General features: G+C 44.8%; 3 protein-coding genes across 3 annotated transcripts in view; 1 reads left to right on the plus strand and 2 right to left on the minus strand.

The window, feature by feature from the left end:
* The window catches only part of LOC125467692 (antigen peptide transporter 2-like), a 30,264-nt gene extending 19,113 nt beyond the window's left edge, over positions 1–11,151 (minus strand). The window contains exons 1-6 of the mRNA XM_059639744.1: positions 10,559–11,151; positions 10,231–10,345; positions 5,824–5,954; positions 4,866–5,071; positions 787–984; positions 393–521 (exon numbers count right to left, since the gene is read on the minus strand). Coding sequence (XP_059495727.1) covers positions 393–521; positions 787–984; positions 4,866–5,071; positions 5,824–5,954; positions 10,231–10,345; positions 10,559–11,081 — 1,302 coding nt within the window. The 5' untranslated portion in view covers positions 11,082–11,151. The remainder of the gene's footprint in view (positions 1–392; positions 522–786; positions 985–4,865; positions 5,072–5,823; positions 5,955–10,230; positions 10,346–10,558) is intronic.
* LOC125467693 (antigen peptide transporter 1) overlaps positions 1–21,283 on the minus strand; it is a 218,801-nt gene that overhangs the window by 38,669 nt on the left and 158,849 nt on the right. The window lies entirely within an intron of this gene.
* LOC132206270 (ABC-type oligopeptide transporter ABCB9-like) overlaps positions 10,507–21,283 on the plus strand; it is a 40,774-nt gene continuing 29,997 nt past the window's right edge. The window contains exons 1-2 of the mRNA XM_059639746.1: positions 10,507–10,755; positions 16,254–17,245. The gene's annotated coding sequence lies outside the window, so the exon portion shown is untranslated. The remainder of the gene's footprint in view (positions 10,756–16,253; positions 17,246–21,283) is intronic.

A 21,283-nucleotide genomic window follows, 5' to 3' on the forward strand; every position in this document is an offset into this window, starting at 1 on the left:
GTGGGGAACTCAATTGTAATGCACAGGAATCAGTTAGGAATCGAGAAATCAGATTGAAACGTACAGGGTTGGAATAGGTAGAGGGTGGGTGGTAATTTACAGGGATTGGAAAGGAATCCAGAGATCAGATGGGAATGTCCTGAGGTGTAATGGGAGTTTGAATTTATGGGATAAAAAGAGCTGAGATACCATCACGGAAGTTCAGTGAATTTTATTTTTTCCCAGTTCGCTTTGAAGTCAAGCTTGCAAGCAGCAGATGGTCTAGCTGCAGACTACAGCCGTGACAAAATGATTGGAGCCAGAGCTAAACAAACTGTGCAAAGAAATCTGCATCCCTCAAACACAGCAACCAGTAAACCACACTGAGACCAGCAGGGAACTAAGAGTCTTACCCGGACGTAAGAGCCGAAGTCTTCCTGGTACAAGATGAAAGCAACAAGATTCCCACTGCTCATCTGTCCATTCCGGATCAGGTGCTGTCCAGCGTACAACATGGCCAGCTGCATTGCAAGTTGTATGTGCTGTAAAAACACACCAAGGGGAAGGAATGAGAACACGGGCAGACTGAGACACAATAATATCCCTTCCGAGGATGCAGAGAGAGAAGAGAGAGAGGGTGCTAGAGTGAGAGAAAGTGTGTGTGTGTGTGTGTGTGTGTGTGTGCGAGTGAGAGAGAGAGAGAGAGACACACAGGGGAGAATCTCACTGTTTATGTACGTGTTGCAGGAGGCGTATTTTCCCTGAGATGGTCGGGGGGGGGGGGGTGGAATTGTCCAGGCCACTTACCCTATGACACACGAGGTACACCGCTCTGACAACGTCCCGTTTGTTCTTCAGTTGGTGCGTTGCCTGGAGCTTCTCCTCGAAGAGTTCTGACTCCTCGTTCTCTGCGGCAAAACTCCGGACTGTCCTGATCCCAGCAACAGTCTCTCCGGCCAGTTGGTTTGACTCTGCGATGGAATCCTGCACCTCCTGGACCAGTTTCTGTGTGTAATACAAAACACAGCATTCAGTCACAATCCCACTTGTGGGAGTCTGGTGATTCTCCATGCCTTTCACTGGAACCACGTGGTGGGGACAGAAACTGGGTCCTGAAGATATAATCACACTACAGCAACACAGGTTCGAAGATATGGTCACCTCATTTACAGCAAGGATGTAACTCCAGCAGGGTGCAGGGGAGATTTGCCAGGATTGGAAGGGTGCTGCTGTGAGCAAAGATTGGATAGGCTGGGAATGCCGTTTGCACCTTCTGCGGGGGCAGGATTTTGAATTACAATACTATCACCATCCCTACAGAAGCAGTATTAGACAAACTAATAAATTGCCAAAGGCAGATAAGACCCCCAGCCCTGATAGCTCACATCCTGGGATCCCAAAAGACGTAGCTACAGAGACAGTGGATGCATTGCTTGTAATTCTCCAAAAATCTGGAGAAGTATGAGAGGGCTGGAAAACTGACAGTATCTACCTGAGTGGATAAAGAGGATGTGAATAGAGTAAATGGGTACAGTAGATGTGTTGTACTTCAACTTCTAGAATATTGTTTGACAGGGTACTTCACCAAAGGCTCTGTCTTAAGATGCCACTGTGTTGGAGGTAGTACACTGGTGGGGAGAGAGAATTAGCTCACGGGCAGGAAACATTGAGTGGGGATAAGGAGATCTTTTTCAGGTTGGTGACCCATGACCAGTGGGGTCCACAAGGATCAGTGCTGGAACCATGCTGGTTTTTTAAAAAATTTATTAATGAGATGAGGGCATCACTGGCTAGGCAGTATTTATTGCCCATCTCTAATTGCCCAGAGGGCAGTTTTGAGTTAACCACGTGACTGTGGGTCTGGAATCACATGTAGTCCAGACCAGGTAAGGATAGCAGCTTCCTTCCCGAAAGGACATTCATGAACCAGATGGGTTTTTTCTGACAATCAACAATGGATTCACAGTCATCATTAGGTTCTTAATTCCAGATATTTTATTGAATTCAAATTCCACCATCTGCCGTGGGGGGATTCGAACCTGTGTCCCCAGAATGTTATCTGGGTCTCTGGATTAACAGTCCAGAGATTATACCACTAGGCCATCGCCTCCTCCTTCAATGACTTGAAGGAAGGAAGTGAAGCCAAATTTGCAGATGATACAAAAACAATTGGAAAGGTAGATTGTCAGACAGCTTACAGATATTGATATGTTAAGTAAGTGGGTAGCAAGTTGGCAAATGGAATATAATGTGGGAGAACGGAAAGTTGTTCCTTTTCAAAGGGAGAACAAAAAAAACAGTATTGTTTAAATTAGGAAAAACTTCAGAAAGCCACAACACCAAGGGACATGTGGGGACTTGTACATGAAACACTGAAAGCTAGCAGACAGGTGCAGCAGGAAATCGGGCAGGCTAATGGAATGTTGGCCCTTATCTCAATGGGGTTGGAATATATGAATACGGAATTCTAGTTACAAATGAACAAAGTGCTGGTCAAACCACATCTGAAGTGGTATGTGCAGTTTTGGTCCCCTATTTAACAAGAGGTATTATGTCATGGAGGCAGTTCACACAAGGTTCGCTAGGATGAAGAACGGTCTTATGAGCAAAGGTTAAATAAGTTGGGACTCTACTCACTGAAGTTTACAAAAATGAGAGATGATCTCATTGAAACAAACAGGATTCTTAACAGGCTTGACAGGTTAAATGCACCAGAGGGAAAAGTCTCGGGATAAAGGGGATCCAATTTAAGACGGAGATGAGGAATTTCTGTTCTAAGAGTGTTGAGAATCTTTGGAACTGCTTGCCTCAGAGAGCTGTGGGGACAGAGTCCGTGTGTACATTTAAAGATGTGAGAGAGAGATGGGGTTAGGGTTAGGGTTGAGGTCAGGTAAGAGGACATGAGTAATGTCAGATTAGTCACAATCCTATTGAATGTCTGAGCATGCGTCAGGAGGTGAATGGTCTACTCCTGTTCCAATTCCTTATGGTTTTACATGATGGGCAGAGTAGCCTCTTTTTTCCCCACATATGGTCTATGATACAACATTAACAAAAGGAGCCATTCAGCCCATCAAAGCTGTTCCACCATTCAATATGATCCTGATTGATTTACTGATTTACGGTGCTATTCTCTAGCACTATCCCTGTATCCCGGGGTGTCTTTAATCTGCAGAAATCCATCAATCTCTGTCTTGAACATACTCAGGGCTGAGCCTCTACCATCCTCTGCGAGACAGAATTCCAAAGATTCATAACCCGCTCAGTGTCAATCTTCCTCATCTCATTTCAAAATGGCCTGCTAATATTGTGTTTCCTCGGTCTCTACCAGACCCACTTCCCTCCCACTTCTGGAAGAATATCCATCCTGCATTTTCCCTGTCAATCCATTGAATAACTTTCTTTGTTTTAATGAGATTGCCTCTCATTCTGAGCTCCACAGAATGCAGACCCAGGCCAATTAACCTGTCTGCAGCAGGCAATTCGTCCCTCCCAGGAATCAGTCTGGTAAACCTTTATTCAACTCTGTCGATGGCACCTACCTCTTTCCTTAAGTACAAAGAGAAAAACTGTACACATTATTCTAGGGATGGTCTCAACAAGGCTCTTGACAATTGCTCGAAGATATCTTTAATCCTGTAATCAAATCCCCTGGCTGTAGTGAGAGGTTCAGGTTACGGCAGCTCAGTCTGGGCTCAGGGACAGAATATTCAAATGGACAGTCATGCGAATAATGTTTGGTAACTGCAGGGAACTATCAGTGAGGTTAGAGTTGGACACATATAGATAACCTCTCCGTTCAGAGGCACTCCCTCGGGATCAAGGATAAGTTTCTCACTGGGGCACACTGGAGGCGGTTATGCATTTTCTCACCTTTACACTGACACACGTACACTCATAGCCATATCAGCAGAGACATTTTACATGAAACTCGAAGGTGTAAACATTGGGTGGTACATTTTGAGAAAGAAAATATACACAATATGGTTTCTTAAAAAAAGCTAAAAGAGAGCAGAGATCCAGATACTCAGTAAAAGTGGAGACAAATTTATTAAGATTTAAACATTATATCTGGATCTCAGTGGGAGAGGGGTGTGACAAGAATCACAAATCTTTTTCTGTCCAGGTCGAGATCATTCAATACATCACATCTATACTGGCTTTCTGAGCATTTTGACTTGGTGCCAATCTCCTGCTTTTTCTCCATAACCTGTGCATTGTTTCTACCTAAGTACACATTTGATGTCCTCTTGAATGCCTCAATTGAACCTGCTTCCACCATATTTCCAGGCAGTGCACTCCAGACCCTAACCATTCACTGTATGAAAACATTTTGTCTTGCCTTGCATTTATTTCATTCACAAATCACATTAAATCTGTCCCCTCTGGTTGTTGGTCTGTTGACAAGTCGGAACTGTTTTTCCCTGTTCACTCTCTCCAGACTGCTCATGGTTTTGAAGACTTCTGTCGAATCTCCTCTCAGTCTTGTTCTCTTCATGGAAAACAGACCCAACTGCATCAATCTATCCTTATAGCTGAAATATCCCATTTCTGGAACAATTCCCGACTCTCTCCAATATGTTCACATCTTTCCTATTATGTGGTGCCCAGATCTGTGCACACTACTCCAGTTTGGATCAATCAGTATCTTGTATAAGTTCATCATTAACATCCTGCTCTTGTACTCTGTGCCTCTGTGAATGAAATCTGAAATACTGTCTGCTTTATAAACAGCTCTCTCTGTCTCTCCTGCTACATTTATATGACTTATACATCTCAGTGTCTCTCCTCTTTGGAATAGTACCCTTTGTTTTACGCTGTCTCCCCATATTGTTTATTACAGAGTGGTTCACTACAGTCTGTTGTATTGCTGGCTGTGTACTCACCATGTGATACTTATTATAAAGTTTCTGAAGCACTATGGTGAGAGGGGACTCTATAAGTATCAGCAAGGTGAGCTGCCATGAGAGGGACACCATGAAGAAGAGGACCCCGACTGTCTTCACCAAGCTTCGCAGGAAGATGTTCACATTGGCTGCGATAGACCGACTCATGAGGGCAGTGTCAGTGGAGAGGCGTGATGTGATATCACCTGTGGGATAAACAGGATTGACAAACAGGCACTAATATCTGTAACATAAGGATAGTTATCACAACTCAACAGCAATATAGGAGCAATACTAACCATCAGCTGAAGCCAATTTATTAGTCATATGACAGTGTGTTAATTGCAAACAGTCAAACCAGCTTGTTGTGGCATCTGTCAGTCCAGTGTGGCAGTCTCTTAGCAGCACCTGGCAGTCTCTCAGCCTGGCATGGCCTCAGCATGCACTTATGGTCTCAGTGATTCCAGAGCAGTCTCCTGGCCTTGTGAACATCAAAGTGAAGCCCAGCGCGTTCTGCAGGCTAGTTGCCAACAAAGACTGAGTTGGAAGGACTGGTGTTCTGGACTTTTTATTTCTTTATTTTTCAACTTTTTTTCCTTAAGAATTAGTACTGAAGAATCTTTCCCGAGGTATCTTCTACCAAAGATTATACCATTAATAGTGACTTGTAGACTTTTCACTGAAGTATTATGGTACGTGTGATGATTAAGCTCATTGAACACTGCAGCACATTCACTGTAAACAGTCATTACAGTCTGTTCACTAGTCATCTTAAAGTGCATTCACTGCAACGTCTTATTACAGCCTGTTCACTGCAAACAGTTATGTTACAGCACATTCATTACAGATAGTCATATTTGACTAACGTAAGAAAATAGCCTAGACTGTCAGAGTGTGTTTAGCAACAGTAATGGTGAACAGCATCTGAGGAAATACAGCTGTTTGGTTCTGTCCTTACCAGTCCGAGTTGCTTCAAAGAAGCCGATTTCCTGCTGTACCAGGGAAGAGAAAAGCAGTTTTCGAACCCGTTTGTTCAGTCTGTGTATTGTGAATGTGAAGAGGCCTCCCCTGAGCCCAGCTGAAATGGAGCTGGAAGAAAAATTCCTTTAGTCAGAAAGGGCTGGAAGTTAACAGGGCCTGAGTGTGTGTGCTGGATTCTGCACTCCCTCCATTCCCTCTCTCTCTCTCTCTCTCACACTGTGGGAGCTGTGGAATTGCTGTATTATAGGCTCCCATCTGAACACAGTCGCAGTCTGTTAAATATGAACAAGAAGTAGGAATACACCATTCATCCCCTCCAGCCTGTTCTATTGTTCAGTGAAATCATGACTGATCTGATTCTAACTGCAAAGCCATATTCCCACCTACTGCTCCTTTCATCCCCTCACGTAACATATCCACCTCTGCCTTAAAAATATACAGGGAAATGGGATAGTTCAGTTTAGCTAACCTGGTCGGCATGGATGAGTTGGGCTGAATAGGCACTAATATCTGTTGGTCTGTTTTCACACTGTCAAACTCTTTCCATCTGCTTTCACCAGCTTTTCAGATCCAAAGTCACACAATCCTTCAAGTGAAAATGAAAAAGTTTTCCTTAACTCTCTTTTTAAATGAATAATTACTTTTTTTAAACAGTTACCCCAGCTCTAGATTCTCCCACAAGAGAAAATATCCTCTCTATACGTACTTTGTCAAGACACCTCAGGGCCTAATGTGTCTCAGTCAAGTCACCTCTCACTGTTCTTAACTTCAGTGGATATAGACCCAGCCTTTGCAACATTTCCAGGTATTATTCAGTACATGTTAACCAAAATGTCTGCAACACCTTTACATCCTTCCTTCAGTGAAGAGATCAATCCCATACTCAGTGCTGTGGATGTGGTCTCACTAGGGCCCTGTGTAACAGAAGCATAACCTGCCTAACATTCAATTCGCTTCGCAAACAGATGATAACATTCTACTGGTTTGCCTAATTACACACTGTACCAGCAGATTAACCTTTTACCATTCATCTACTAGGGTATCCAGAACATGCTGCATCCTGGAGCTCGGCAACCCCTCACCATTTAGATAATAAACTTCGTTTTATTCTGTCTGCGAAAAATTGTAACTTCACATTTTCCACATTGTACTCCATTTGCAACATCTTTGCCTACTCACTCATCCTATCTATATCACCTCTAGGTTCCTTATGTCTTCTTTACAAATCACTTTCCTCCCTATCTTTGTATCATCAGCTAATTTTGCTGCCATACATTTGAATCCTTCTTTTGAATCATTTATATAAATTCTCAAAGTTGGAGCCCCAGCACTGACACTGTACCGGCCCCCCCATCCTGATGGCATACCACGTGTTTCATCCTATCAACATCCTACAAGATCCATTTATGTCTACTCTTCTGCTTCCTGTTTGCCAGCCAATCTTCTGTCCATGCCAATATGTGACCCCAACATCATGAGCTTTTATTTTCCACAATACCCTTTGATGTGGCACCTTATAAAATATCTCAGTACGGTACGTTCACCTGGTGCTCCTCTATACACAAAGAACTCAAAGAAATGGGTCAAGTATGATTTCTCCTTGACAAAACCTGTGGACTTTGCCTGATTACCATGAACTTTACTAAACACCCTCCTCTAGCCTCTTTTAAATTCACTCGTGGGACGTGGGCGTTGCTGGCTGGCCATTATTTATTACCCAATCACAGATGTGAAACTAACTGGCCTGTAGTTTCCTGCTTTCAGCCTCCCAGCCTCTTTCTTTAAATAAAAGGAGTTACATTTATTCTTGTCCAATTAAATGGGGCTGTTCCTGAACATCGGAAACCCTGGTTAGTTAAAACCTTTGCATCAACTCTCTCAGTTGCCTACACCAGGACTATCCCTCATAGTCATTCGAAACAATCGGAGCCTCCATAGGAGGAGGTAAGTGCCTGGTGCTAGTGGTTCACATTGCCATTGCAGGCCTGGGACACAATCCATGTGGCTGCATTGGCCCTTTCACCCATCACCCGCTGCACAGCTCCCCCTCAGAAGCAGGCATCGTGGGGAAGAAAAATGTGGTTTCATTCATTGTGCCTGCACAATAGCAAACTGAAAACAAAATCAACCTGTTGGCAGGGAAAGTGCTCATGTTGTGTTACGTTTCCAACCATTTAACTATGGCCAAAGTTTTTGCTGGCCTTGAACGTTTAAATCATTAATTTCTATGTCACAGAATCATACAATCATTGCAGCAGGCCATTCAGTCTGCTATGTCTTGCCTGTTCTATTATCTAGTCATAATCTCCTGCCTTTACCCCATATCTCTGTACACTATTTGAATTCAAATAACCTTTCAATGCCACTCTTAATGCCTCAGTTGAACCTGCCTCCACCACATTTCCTGGTAGTGCATTCCACATCCTAACCACTTTTCCTCACATCACCCTTGCTTTGTTTGCACATTAATTTAAATCTATGCCCGCTTGTTCTTTTTAAGTTTATGAGTGGAAACTGTTGCATTCTATCCACTCTGTCCAGGTAGCTCATGGTTTTGAAAACATCTATCAAATCTCCTCTCAGCCTTCTCTCCAAGGAGAACAGTCCCAACTTCTTCAAGTTGTCATTATAAGCAAAATGTCTGATCACTGGAACCATGCTCATAAATCTCTTCTGCACAAATCTAATGATTGTAACAAATGAGCAAGTGAAAGTTTACTGCATTTGCCGTGCACCAACACTCTCAGCAGCACGGTTAACTCTGTCGATATGTCTTACAATTGCTTCACTAATTTATGTAACAGGATACCAGGTACCAGTGAAGCTGCACCAGGAAAAGGAGGGGGTAATGACCAGATAGAGCTGTTTTATAGAAAATTGTAGGTCATTCGGCTTTTTGCACATACTATTGATTCTTTTAGCTTTAAGAACTAAACCTACCTCCTTCCTGAAAACATTCAATGTTTTGGCCTCATCTACATTCTGTGGCAGAGAACTCCACAGGCTCACCACTCTCTGCGTGTAGGCATTTCTCTTCATCTCAGTCCGACATTGCCTACCCTGTATCCTTAGACTGTGACCTCTGGTTTTGGACTCCCTGGTCATCCGTAGCATCCTTCCTGCATTCATCCTGTTTGGTACTGTTAAAACTTTAGATGTTTCCAAGAGATTTCCCCTCATTCTTCTGAACTCTAGTAAATGTAAATCTCACCGATCCAGTCTCTCTTCATGTCATCTCCGCCATCCCAGGAATGATAAATGTTTGTTACATTCCCTCCATTGCCAGAATATCCTTCCTCCAATAAGGGCACTCAAACTACACACAATGCTGCAGGAGTGGCCTCACCTAGGCCCTGTATAACTAAAGCAAGATATATGAACATACATGACCTATTCGTCCGAAAGTTCACTGTGATTCAAAAACTAAGATAATGACTTGGGAGTGGTTTCTGATTTATTGTCCTAGCTGTGAGAAAGTGGTCTGCGATTCACCTCTTCCTGATCCAGACAGCAATGTTGGAAAGTACTTATGTAGGTTACTGGTAGTGACTGAGTTTGACAGAGATGCTTTTCATATTTAACTGTCAGCAGGCCAACGTTGAACTTGTACAAAGTTTTGCCTCAGCTGCAGTAGTATGTCCCAGTTCTGGTAAGAATGTGACAGCATTAGAGATTGCAGAAAACAGTCACAAGAACGGTTCCAGGGATGAGGAACTTCTGTTTTGAAAGTAGATAATACAGGTTAAATCTGTTTGCTGTGGAGCAAAGAAGGCCAAGGAGAGATACGATAAAGGTTCTTCCAAATCATGGGGGGTCTGGTCAGGGTGAATGGGGAGAAACTGTTCCCAGTTGTGAAAGGATTGTAAACATGAGGCTACAGATTGAAAGCAATTGCTAAAAGAGGCAAAGGTAATACATGAGAAAGCATTCTCATGCAATGTCTGAAATGAACAGGTTCAATAGAGGACATGCACACAGGAATTATACCGATATCCGAGAAGAAAGACGTTCAGGGTGACAGGGAGAAGACAAGGGAATTCCACAAGACATGTTTCTCATTCAAGAAGCCAGTGCAGATACGATGGGTTGAATGGCCCCGATCAACCTGTCAGGGATTCAGAGAAGTGGAGGCCATGGCTTCTTGCTCATGTCACCAGACTAGTCATGTTCCTAGGTTCAAATCCTGCTGCACCAACCAATACCCACACCAGAACACCATCCCAACTCCAATCCAACCTACTCTCCCTGTCGTGACACCAACACGTTCCAGGATCCCAATCTTGACTCATTTTTAACCGCATCCATGGATACAGGGACATACACACTCTCCTGCTACAAGGGTGGTGGTCAGTAAGGGGCAGCTGTCTCCCGCAGAAAGTCTCACCTTCCCATGGAGGTGATAAACATGTAGAATATGGCGATGAGGAATGCTCGGTGGTCAAAGTTGGACTTCAGTAAATCAATCACCTTCCCTGTGTAGTAAGGCATGAGAATCTCACCTGGAATCAAACAAGCATCAACAGGACATTAAAAAACTACCAGTGGGAGGTGGGTACTTCACAACACACCCCTCAGTCCCCACCTCCCACAGGACATACACCTCCCCCCCCCGCCACCGGACACACACACACACCCCCCTCCCCAAACAGGACAACACACTTACCCTACCCCCCAACAAACCACACCCCTCCCTTCCCCCCCGGGTGACTCACCGATCACGGCCAGGGTGAGGAAGATGAACGCCCCGCTCAGAGGAACCAGGTCGGGCCGGGACAGAGTGAGGAGGCGGCGCCCGATGTTCCGCTCTGTCCCCGGGAGGGAGCCGCGGGCCTGGGGCCGGAACAGAGCCGCCGCCGCCTCCACGAGGCCGAGAGCCAGTGCCGAGGCGGCGTGAGGGAGGAGGAGAGCGGTGAGAGAGCGGGGGGGCAGGCCGAGGCTGTGTCCGTGGGCCCAGGTCCGGGCCGGCGGCAGCAGCAGGCGGTGCAGCTCCGGGGAAAGGCAGCAGCAGGCGGTGTACAGCAGCACCGGGAGCCGCAGGCCGCCCAACCTCCAGCCTAAGGCCACAGTGAGAGCCACGGCCGTGAGGGGCGGTACAGCCCCGGGACGCGGCAGCAGAACCGAGAGCAGCAGCTGCAGGAGAGGAGGCAGGGCGGCCAGGAACAGGCGGCGGGGCAGCGGCAGGGTCCGGGTCCGGGTCCAGGCCCCGGGAGGCAGCGCTGGTCCTGGGGAGTCCATAGTGAGGAGCTGGGACTGTGTGTCTCCCCGACAAGTTTCACTTTCACTCCCAGAGAGAGCCGCCCCGCAATAAAATCATCACCAAATACATATCAATATCAAATTGTTATAAATAAAATCATCAAATACATATCAACATCATCAAATTGTTATAAATAACATCACCAAATACGTATCAATATCATCAAATTATTAATATTATAAATAAAATCATCACCAAATACATATAAATATCATCAAATTGTTATAAATAAAATTATCATCAAATACACATCAATATCATCAAATTATCAATATTATAAATAAAGTCATCACCAAATATACATCAGTATCATCAACCTATTAATATAAATAAAATCATCACCAAATTCACATTAATATCATCAGCTTATTAATATTATAAATAAAATCATCACCAAATACACATCAATATCATCAAATTATTATAAGTAACATCACCAAATACATGCCAATATCATCAAATTGTTAAAAATAAAATTATCATCAAATACTCATCAATATCATCAAATTATCAATATTATAAACAAAATCATCACCAAATATACATCAGTATCATCAACATATTAATATAAATAAAATCATCACAAATTCACATCAATATCATCAACTTATTAATATTATAAATAAAACCATCACCAAATACACAGCAATATCATCAAATTATTATAAATAACATCACCAAATTCACATTAATATCAACTTATTAATATTATAAATAAAATCATCACCAAATACACATCAATATCATCAAATTATTATAATAACATCACCAAATACATATCAATATCGAGCTTACTATTATAAATAAAATAATCAAATACACATCAATATCATCGTTATTATTCATATCATAAAAGGCATCATCACCAAATACACATCAAAATAAATATCATCAAATTATTTTAATAACATAAATAAAATCATTAAATGCAAATCAGTATGATAATTATGATTGAATTATTATTATCCTAAATATCATCACCAAATACAATCAATATCATAATTATCATCAAATTATTATTAATATCATAAATAAAATCAAGTACACATCAATATCACAATTATCATCCAATTATTAATATCATAAAATCATCACCAAATATACATCAATATCATAAATATCATCAAATTATTCATAATAGCATAAATAAAGTCATCACCAAATACACTCAATAATATCAACATTAAAATCCAATAACAAATAAAATCAAATATCAATAAAATGTACCAATATAAATATGAAGAACATAAACATTAAATATCAATAACATGAAATCATCGAATAAATATCAGTACTAAGTTAATATCCATAACAAATAAAACCATCAAATTAGTGTCAATTAACTCAAAAATATAAATAACAATAACATGAATATCATGCTGCAGTTCAGTAGATAGCACTGGATGACTGTCTGTGTGGAGTTTGTGTATTCTCCCCATGTCTGTACCAGTTTGCTCCCACAGTCTAAAGATGTGCAGGTTAGGTGCATAGGGTGAGGTGCCCTTGGCAGAGGCTGGTATTGACTTGATGGGCCAAGTGGCCTGCTTCTACACTGTAGGACTCTGTGAAAATAACCAGCCTGAATATAGATCATTATCAATCAAGTAAATATCAATTAAATAAACATGGGTCAGAAGTTACACAACACCAGATGGTAGCCCAACAGGTTTTTTTGAAATCACAAGCTTTCAAACCGCTGGCCCTTCATCAAGCACTTCACCTGACAAAGTGACCTGGTGTTGTGTGACTTCTGACTTTATCTATCCCAGACCAACACTGGCACCTCCACATCATAAATAAATATCATTACAGAATTTTCAGTCAAAATAAAATCAGCCCTAAAATAATCCACAATAAAATCATTATCAATAATCACCCCCAAAATATGATTTACCATTATTTCCCTCAGTCTCTCCTTCTCTCTCTCTCAGTAAGCAGGTTTCTTACTTGGCAACAATATTTACACTTCAAAATATCCTACATTGGCTGTGAAATACTTTTGAGTCTGGAGTGGTTATGAAAAGCACTATATATAGTAACAATAGACTCTGACACTGGGGTCTGCAGTGAGCGTCTCTTCCTGACAATGAGGATGTTAATGCTGATGTTTCTGTCACCCCTGTCTTCGTTCAGCTTCACACTTTGTCTCAGATAACACGGTGTATAGCTGGATGAACACAGCAGGGCAAGCAGCATCAGAGGAGCAGGAATGCTGAGGTTTCAAGCCTTCCTGCTCCTCTGATGCTGCTTGGCCTGCTGTGTTCAACTAGCTGTGCACCATGTTATCTCAAATTCTCCAGCATCTGCAGTTCCTACTATCTCTCACACTTTGTCTCTCTCTTTCTCTCGATCCCTGCCCTGCCCCTACTCCATGGTATACCCACCCCCTCTGTTAGGATTTTCCACACAGCTTCTTGCTGACAACCATTCCCTGGAATTCCCCTGTATTAAACAGCTTTTACTTTCCCTCCTCATTTCTCTGTCTCTCTCTGCCCTTTCTCCACATTCACACCCCAACACAGTCTGGATAGTTCACTCCAAACACAGCCGTTGCTGGTAGATTAGGTTGGAAAAGGTTCCGCTCTAGGACTCTGTCCCCAGACTGGTTCACAATGGCAGAGGGTGGCAGCTGAGAAAGACAGACAGACTTGCATTCCTATAAAGCCCTTTGCCACCTTAGGACAAGTGAAACAGCCAGTGAAGTACTGTGAATGGTTGCAGTGTCAGAAGCGGCACAGTTTACAACATCCTGAAAGTTGTTGCCAGTTTTAGCCTGTGCTGTGCCATGAGTTTCTCAGACTTGATGTGGAGGAAATGTTTCCTCTTGTGGGAGAATCTAGAACAAAGGATCATTGTTTACATGTTCAGAGGAGGGGTCACCGGACCCGAAACGTTAACTCTGTTTTCTCCTCCACAGATGCTGCCAGACCTGCTGAGCTTTTCCAGCAACTTTGTTTTTGATCATTGTTTACAAATCTGCCATTACCCGTTTAAAACTGAGATGAGGTGAATAGTTTATTCCAGAGGGTTATGAGTCTTTGAAGCTATCCTCCTTAAAAGGAGGTGAATACAGCATCTTTAAATGTTTTTAAGTCAGAGATAGATAGACTCTCAATAAGTAAAGGGCAGGTGAAAGGTTACTGAGGAGAGGAGGAGTCAGGTATTAGGCAGGATTATGGAATGATTAGATTGGCCATGATCTTATTAAATAGGGGAGCAGGCTCGAGGGGCTGAATGATCCTTTCCTGTACATTCATGTATTGATAGTTTCCACTCTAATTTTTCTAAAATGTGCTTTGAACATTCGTTTGCAATTGAATTTTAGCCATTTCCAATGATTCCGTGGCATTTCTGGCAAATGTAAATGTTGAGCTATTGCTGCAATTACCTCTTCTTTTCACACAAAGGCAACCTCCTACTGCACCTTCTCTGCTAATTCCCAAAGTTTTACCTTGCTCACTTTCAGTAAATCTCCTGACATGATTTCTTCCAACCCCAGGAAACTCAAGGGTGACTGAAAGAACCATTATTACAGAAAGCACACCCTATTTAAACCAACCAAATTCAACTCCCGAAAAGAGAACACCAACACTTGCCCCTGTCACTCACTGCCTTTGAGTCCAATAATCCTGTTCCAAAAGAGTAACATACTGTAAACAGACCCTTAGCAAAAGCAACTTCAGTAAAAAAAAGTTCTCACGTGCAATTCTAGCAGTAGGAAGAGAACCCTAGCTTTTAGCTGTAACAGAGAGTGGAATAAAACTTTGCACATCCAGCTTCAAGACCCAAGCAACCCAGAAAGCTAAAACTAAAAATCCTGATGCTGTGGGAGCTTGACCCCGCTCCTTTAGGCTGCTTCTATTGTTCCAACTTTTAAAAAAGCCCAGCCGTTTATAAGGTGTTTATTGTATTGCCTTTGAGCAGACTGCTCATTCCCTCTATCTCAACCTTTCTTCATAAAAAAGGACAACATACACCTTAGAGCCATAGAATCACTGCACCTCAGTCCCATCTTACTATGTTCTCTCTCTGAGAGAGCTAATCCCTCAGTCTGATTCCCCGGTATCCTGCGTAAAATTTGATTTATTTGATAACAGAAAATGCAGTGTCTTCAACTTGCAGGTAAAGATGGCTGTGTCAGAATTTGGCATTCAGACAAGAAGTGCCCCGTCTGATTCCTATTTCAAGGGAGAGTATCAGTTATGCTGTAATGAAGATTTTCATGGGTGGATGCTGGTGTTAGACCATGCTCACAGTGAGTCAAACATACCTGCACTCAGCTTCACCAACTAGTTGTTCTTTCTTCCTCAGGAAAGCCAGAACTCAGGAAATACTGATGCTGCTAACTTTGTGTATCTCACTGACGTGTCAGAGAGCATTCTCTCTGCTGCGAAATTACATTCATGCATGTGGTATTTTCAGTTCTCCAATTATCATATTTGAAGACCTTTTTGAATTATTTGTTTTTGATGTAAAAGCCCTCAACATCTGGACTTTAAAGCAGGGGCTTTCTGTCTAAGATTCTCTTTATACTTTCCCGATATTCAACCCCACAATGTTTTCAGGACCTTTCTTTTGTGACAGTGCTATTTCTGCCCCTTTCATCAAATGATAGAATAGGTACAAGCAAGGAGGAGGCTATATGTACTGGCACTGCTAGAGGAACAATTCATTTTCTGTCACTCCCGTCTTTTCTCTGTCCTACTGCCCATTGGTTCTTTTCAGATACTAATTTCACTCCCTGTTGAATATCTCGATTGAACTTGCCTCCACCACGTTCTCAGGCAGTGCATTCTAGACCTTAAGTCATTACTTCGTAAATTATTGCCCCTCCTCTTTTACGTTATTCGCTTCTGAGATGCAGGTGTCATTGGATGGGCAAGTATTTATTTCCTGTCCCTAGTTGCCATTGAGAAGGTGGTGATGTGCTGCCTTTTTGAACCACTGCAGGCTGTGTGCCAAATTCCTTTCCCATTTGCCTAAAATTTGTGTTTATTTCTCAGTGCCTTCGCTAATATTAATCCCCAGGATTGCCCATTTCTCACCATGCTCAGCAAGTTTCTGTTAGTCGCTGTCTCCTGCAAGTGGGAGGAGTGAAATGTATTTCTTCCATGCAATACGAGATTAACATTGTATCTGTTTTGTTTCAGTGTATCACATGCAGGAAAATGGCTGGATCAAAGTGTCTCAGGAAGATGCTGGTGTTCTGCAGCACAGGTACACTGCAGAGATTCCATGAGCTGCTCAAGACCCATCTGAAATCAAATCTTAGTCAAAGCCAGCAACTGAACTAACTAAATATTAATCCCCTGGACCAGTAGGCTCAATGAATGGTCTACAGCTGACTGCTCACTCAAGTGCCATCGTAGTTGTGAACTTAAACCAAACAGCATCATAAAAAATTTTCTACAAACAGAATAGTGTGTACATTTACACTTCTAATCTGCATCATATATACCACAGTTAACAGGTTATTTTTTATCACTTTGCTGTTTGTGGGAACTTGCTGTGCTCACTTTGGAAGCAGTGTTTCTTACTTGGCAACAATATTTACACTTCAAAATATCCTACATTGGCTGTGAAATACTTTTGAGTCTGGAGTGGTTATGAAAAGCACTATATAAATGCAAGGCTTTTTTTCAAATTAGACTTTCAATCAAAAGTAGCATTCAGTATGATAATGTTCCTGTGATGGATTTCGACCTGATAAATGTGAGGTCGTACACTTTGGATCTAAGACAGATGGGAATATGTTTAAAGCAATGAGAAACCCCCACTTGTCTGGATGAGTGCAGCCGCAACAACACTCAAGAACCTTCACACCATCCAGGACAAGGCAGCCCACTTGATTGGCACCACATCCATTCCTGCCACGACCAATGCTCAGTAGCAGCAGTATGTACTGTCTACAAGATGCACTGCAGAAGTCCATCAAACATCATCAGACAGCACCTTCCAAACCCACAGCCACTTCTATCTAGAAGGATAAGGGCTGGTACATTTGTGGGAACACGAGTTCCCTCCAAGTCACTCACCATCCTGACTTGGAAATATATCGCTGTTCTGAGTTTGACATGTTAAACCGAGGCTTCCTCTAGTGTGTCATGTGTGTGAAAATACTACAAAACATCAGTTAAGAAGAGTAAGTGGTCTCTGTTGTTCTATCCAATATTTATTTATCCCAAAATCAACATTGCAAAAATAGATATACAATAGGCTGATCTGTTCCTGACATTACAACATTATACTTCAGCACCAATTCATCAAATGCCACATTTGTTTTGGTTGTCCGAAAATGATGAACGGCACGATAGGAATGCATTGTGTCTCTCTTAGTTGCCACCCTCTGATATTGTGAACCATGCTGAGGACAGAGTCCTAGAAAGGAGCCTGTCCCAACCTAATCTACCCAGCAACGGATGCTGCAGGGATTGGGAGCGCTGTATAGGTGGGGTGAACTACCTGAGCCGTGTTGATATGATGTGCAAAAAGAGTGGAGGGAAAGTAAAAACAGTTCAACAAAGGGGAATACCAGGGCACGTTTGTCAGTGAGAGGCTGTATGGAAAATCCCGACTGGCGTGGCGGGGGTGGAGCTGGGGGTGTGGACGGTAGAAGGGAGTGCAGGCATAGAAAGAAAAACACTGAGTGTCAAACTATGAACAGAGAGAGGGTGAGAGAGAAATATCATCATTAGCCTCCTCACTCTGTCAAGGAGAGACAATTACTGCAGATCCCTATGTCAGAGTCCACTGTTACAGACACCCAGCATCTCTGTCTCTCACACACAGATGCCCAAACCATCAGACCCAGTGATCAGTCCCAACGGATAGGGGGAGACCCCACTCCCTAAGAGACAGAAACTGAGGGAGACCCCACTCACTGAGAGAGAGAGAGTCTTGGGGAGACCCCATTGACTGAGAGAGAGACTGGGAGACACCCCACCCACTGAGCGAGAGAGACAGGGAGACCCCACCCACTGAGAGAGAGAGACTGGTGGAGACCCCACTCACAGAGAGAAGGACTGGGGAAGATCCCGCTCACAGTGAGTGCGACTGGGGGAGATCCCACTCACTGAGAGAGAGACTGGGGGAGTCCTCACACTGAGAGAGAGGCTGGGGAAATCCCACTCACGGAGAGAGTGACTGGGCGAGACCCCACTACCTGAGAGAGAGAGAGACTTGGTGAGATCTCACTCACAGAGAGAGAGAGAGACTGGGGAAGAGCCTACTCACAGAGAGAGAGACTGGGGGATAACCCACCTACTGAGAGAGACACTTGGGGAGACCCCATTGACTGAGAGAGAGAGACTTGGGGAGACCCCATCAACTGAGAGAGAGAGAGACTGGGAGACACCCCACCCAGTGAGCGAGAGAGACAGGGAAATACCACCCACTGAGAGAGAGACTTGGGGAGACCCCATCCACTGAGAAAGAGTTTTGGGGAGATCCCACTCACAAAGAGAGAGAGACTTGGGGAGACCCCACTCACTGAGAGAGTGAGAGACTGGAGGAGACCACATCCACTGAGAGAGAGAGATGCTGTGGGAGAACCCACTCAGAGTGAGAGAGACTGGGGGAGAATCCGCTCAGAGAGAGAATGAGACTGGGGGAGAACCCACCCACTGAGACAGACTTGGGGAGACCCCACTCACTGAGAGAGAGAGAAAGACTGGGGAAGATCCTGCTCACAGTGAGTGCGACTGGGGGAGATCCCACTCACTGAGAGAGAGACTGGGGGAGTCCTCACTCACTGAGAGACAGGCTGGGGTGATCCCACTCACTGAGAGAGTGAATGGGGGAAACCCCACTCACTGACAGAGAGAGAGAGACTTGGTGAGACCTCACTCACAGAGAGGGTGACTGGGGGAGAACCCACCCACTGAGAGAGAGACTTGGGGAGACCCCATCCACTGAGAAAGAGTCTTGGGGAGACCCCATTCACTGAGAGAGAGAGAGACTGGGGGAGATCCCACTCACTGACACAGAGAGACTTGGGGAGAGCCCACTCACTGAGTGCGAGAGAGACTAGGTGAGATCCCACTCACAGAGAGAGAGAGAGACTTGGGTAGACCCCACTCACTGAGAGAGAGAGAGGCTGGGGGAGACCCCATCCACTGAGAGAGAGAGAGACTGGGGGAGAATCTGCTCACAGAGAGAGAGAGACTGGGGGAAGAACCCACCCACTGAGAAAGAGTCTTGGGGAGACCCCACTTATTGAGTGAGAGAGACAGACTGGGGGAGATCCCACTCACAAAGAGAGAGAGACTTGGGGAGAATCTGCTCACAGAGAGAGAGAGACTGGGGGAGAACTCACCCACTGAGACAGAGACTCTTTGGGAGACCCCACTAACTGAGACAGAGAGAGAGAGAGACTGGGGGAGATACCACCCACTGTGAGAGAGACTTGGGGAGACCACAATCACTGAGAGAGAGACATGGGGAGACTCCACTCACTGAAGAGAGACTGTGGGAAACCCCACTCACTGAGAGAGAGAGAGAGTGGGGGAAACCCCACTTACTGAGAGAGAGAGAGTGAGAGACTGGGGGAGACCCCACTCACTGAGAGAGACAGAGACTGGGGGAGACCCCACTCACTGAGTGAGAGAGACTGGGGGAGATCCCACTGGCTGAGAGAGACTTAGGGAGACCACATCCTCTGAGAGAGAGACTTGGAGAGACTCCACTCACTGAGAGATAGACTGGGGGAGAGAGAGAGAGAGGGGGGTGATCGACTGGGGGAGATCCCACTCACTGGAAGAGAGAGACTGGGGGAGATCCCACTCACTGAGAGAGAGAGAGAGACTGGGGGAGACCCCACTCACTGAGAGAGACAGAGACTGGGGGAGACCCCACTCACTGAGTGAGAGAGACTGGGGGAGATCCCACTCACTGAGAGAGAAACTGGGGGAGATCCCACTGGCTGAGAGAGACTTAGGGAGACCACATCCTCTGAGAGAGAGACTTGGAGAGACTCCACTCACTGAGAGACAAACTTGGGGAGACCACATCCTCTGAGAGAGAGACTTGGAGAGACTCCACTCACTGAGAGATAGACTGGGGGAGAGAGAGAGAGAGGGGGGGGATCGACTGGGGGAGATCCCACTCACTGGAAGAGAGAGACTGGGGGAGATCCCACTCACTGAGAGAGAGAGAGACTGGGGGAGACCCCACTCACTGAGAGAGACAGAGACTGGGGGAGACCCCACTCACTGAGTGAGAGAGACTGGGGGAGATCCCACTCACTGAGAGAGAAACTGGGGGAGATCCCACTGGCTGAGAGAGACTTAGGGAGACCACATCCTCTGAGAGAGAGACTTGGAGAGACTCCACTCACTGAGAGATAGACTGGGGGAGAGAGAGAGAGAGGGGGGTGATCGACTGGGGGAGATCCCACTCACTGGAAGAGAGAGACTGGGGGAGATCCCACTCACTGAGAGAGAGAGAGAGAGAGACTGGGGGAGACCCCACTCACTGAGAGAGACAGAGACTGGGGGAGACCCCACTCACTGAGTGAGAGAGACTGGGGGAGATCCCACTCACTGAGAGAGAAACTGGGGGAGATCCCACTGGCTGAGAGAGACTTAGGGAGACCACATCCTCTGAGAGAGAGACTTGGAGAGACTCCACTCACTGAGAGACAAACTTGGGGAGACCACATCCTCTGAGAGAGAGACTTGGAGAGACTCCACTCACTGAGAGATAGACTGGGGGAGAGAGAGAGAGGGGGGGGGGATCGACTGGGGGAGATCCCACTCACTGGAAGAGAGAGACTGGGGGAGATCCCACTCACTGAGAGAGAGAGAGACTGGGGGAGACCCCACTCACTGAGAGAGACAGAGACTGGGGGAGACCCCACTCACTGAGTGAGAGAGACTGGGGGAGATCCCACTCACTGAGAGAGAAACTGGGGGAGATCCCACTGGCTGAGAGAGACTTAGGGAGACCACATCCTCTGAGAGAGAGACTTGGAGAGACTCCACTCACTGAGAGATAGACTGGGGGAGAGAGAGAGAGAGGGGGGTGATCGACTGGGGGAGATCCCACTCACTGGAAGATAGAGACTGGGGGAGATCCCACTCACTGAGAGAGAGAGAGAGAGAGAGAGACTGGGGGAGACCCCACTCACTGAGAGAGACAGAGACTGGGGGAGACCCCACTCACTGAGTGAGAGAGACTGGGG

This window comes from Stegostoma tigrinum, chromosome 34 (genome assembly GCF_030684315.1).
Source record: "Stegostoma tigrinum isolate sSteTig4 chromosome 34, sSteTig4.hap1, whole genome shotgun sequence".
Classification (NCBI taxonomy): Eukaryota; Metazoa; Chordata; class Chondrichthyes; order Orectolobiformes; family Stegostomatidae; genus Stegostoma; species Stegostoma tigrinum.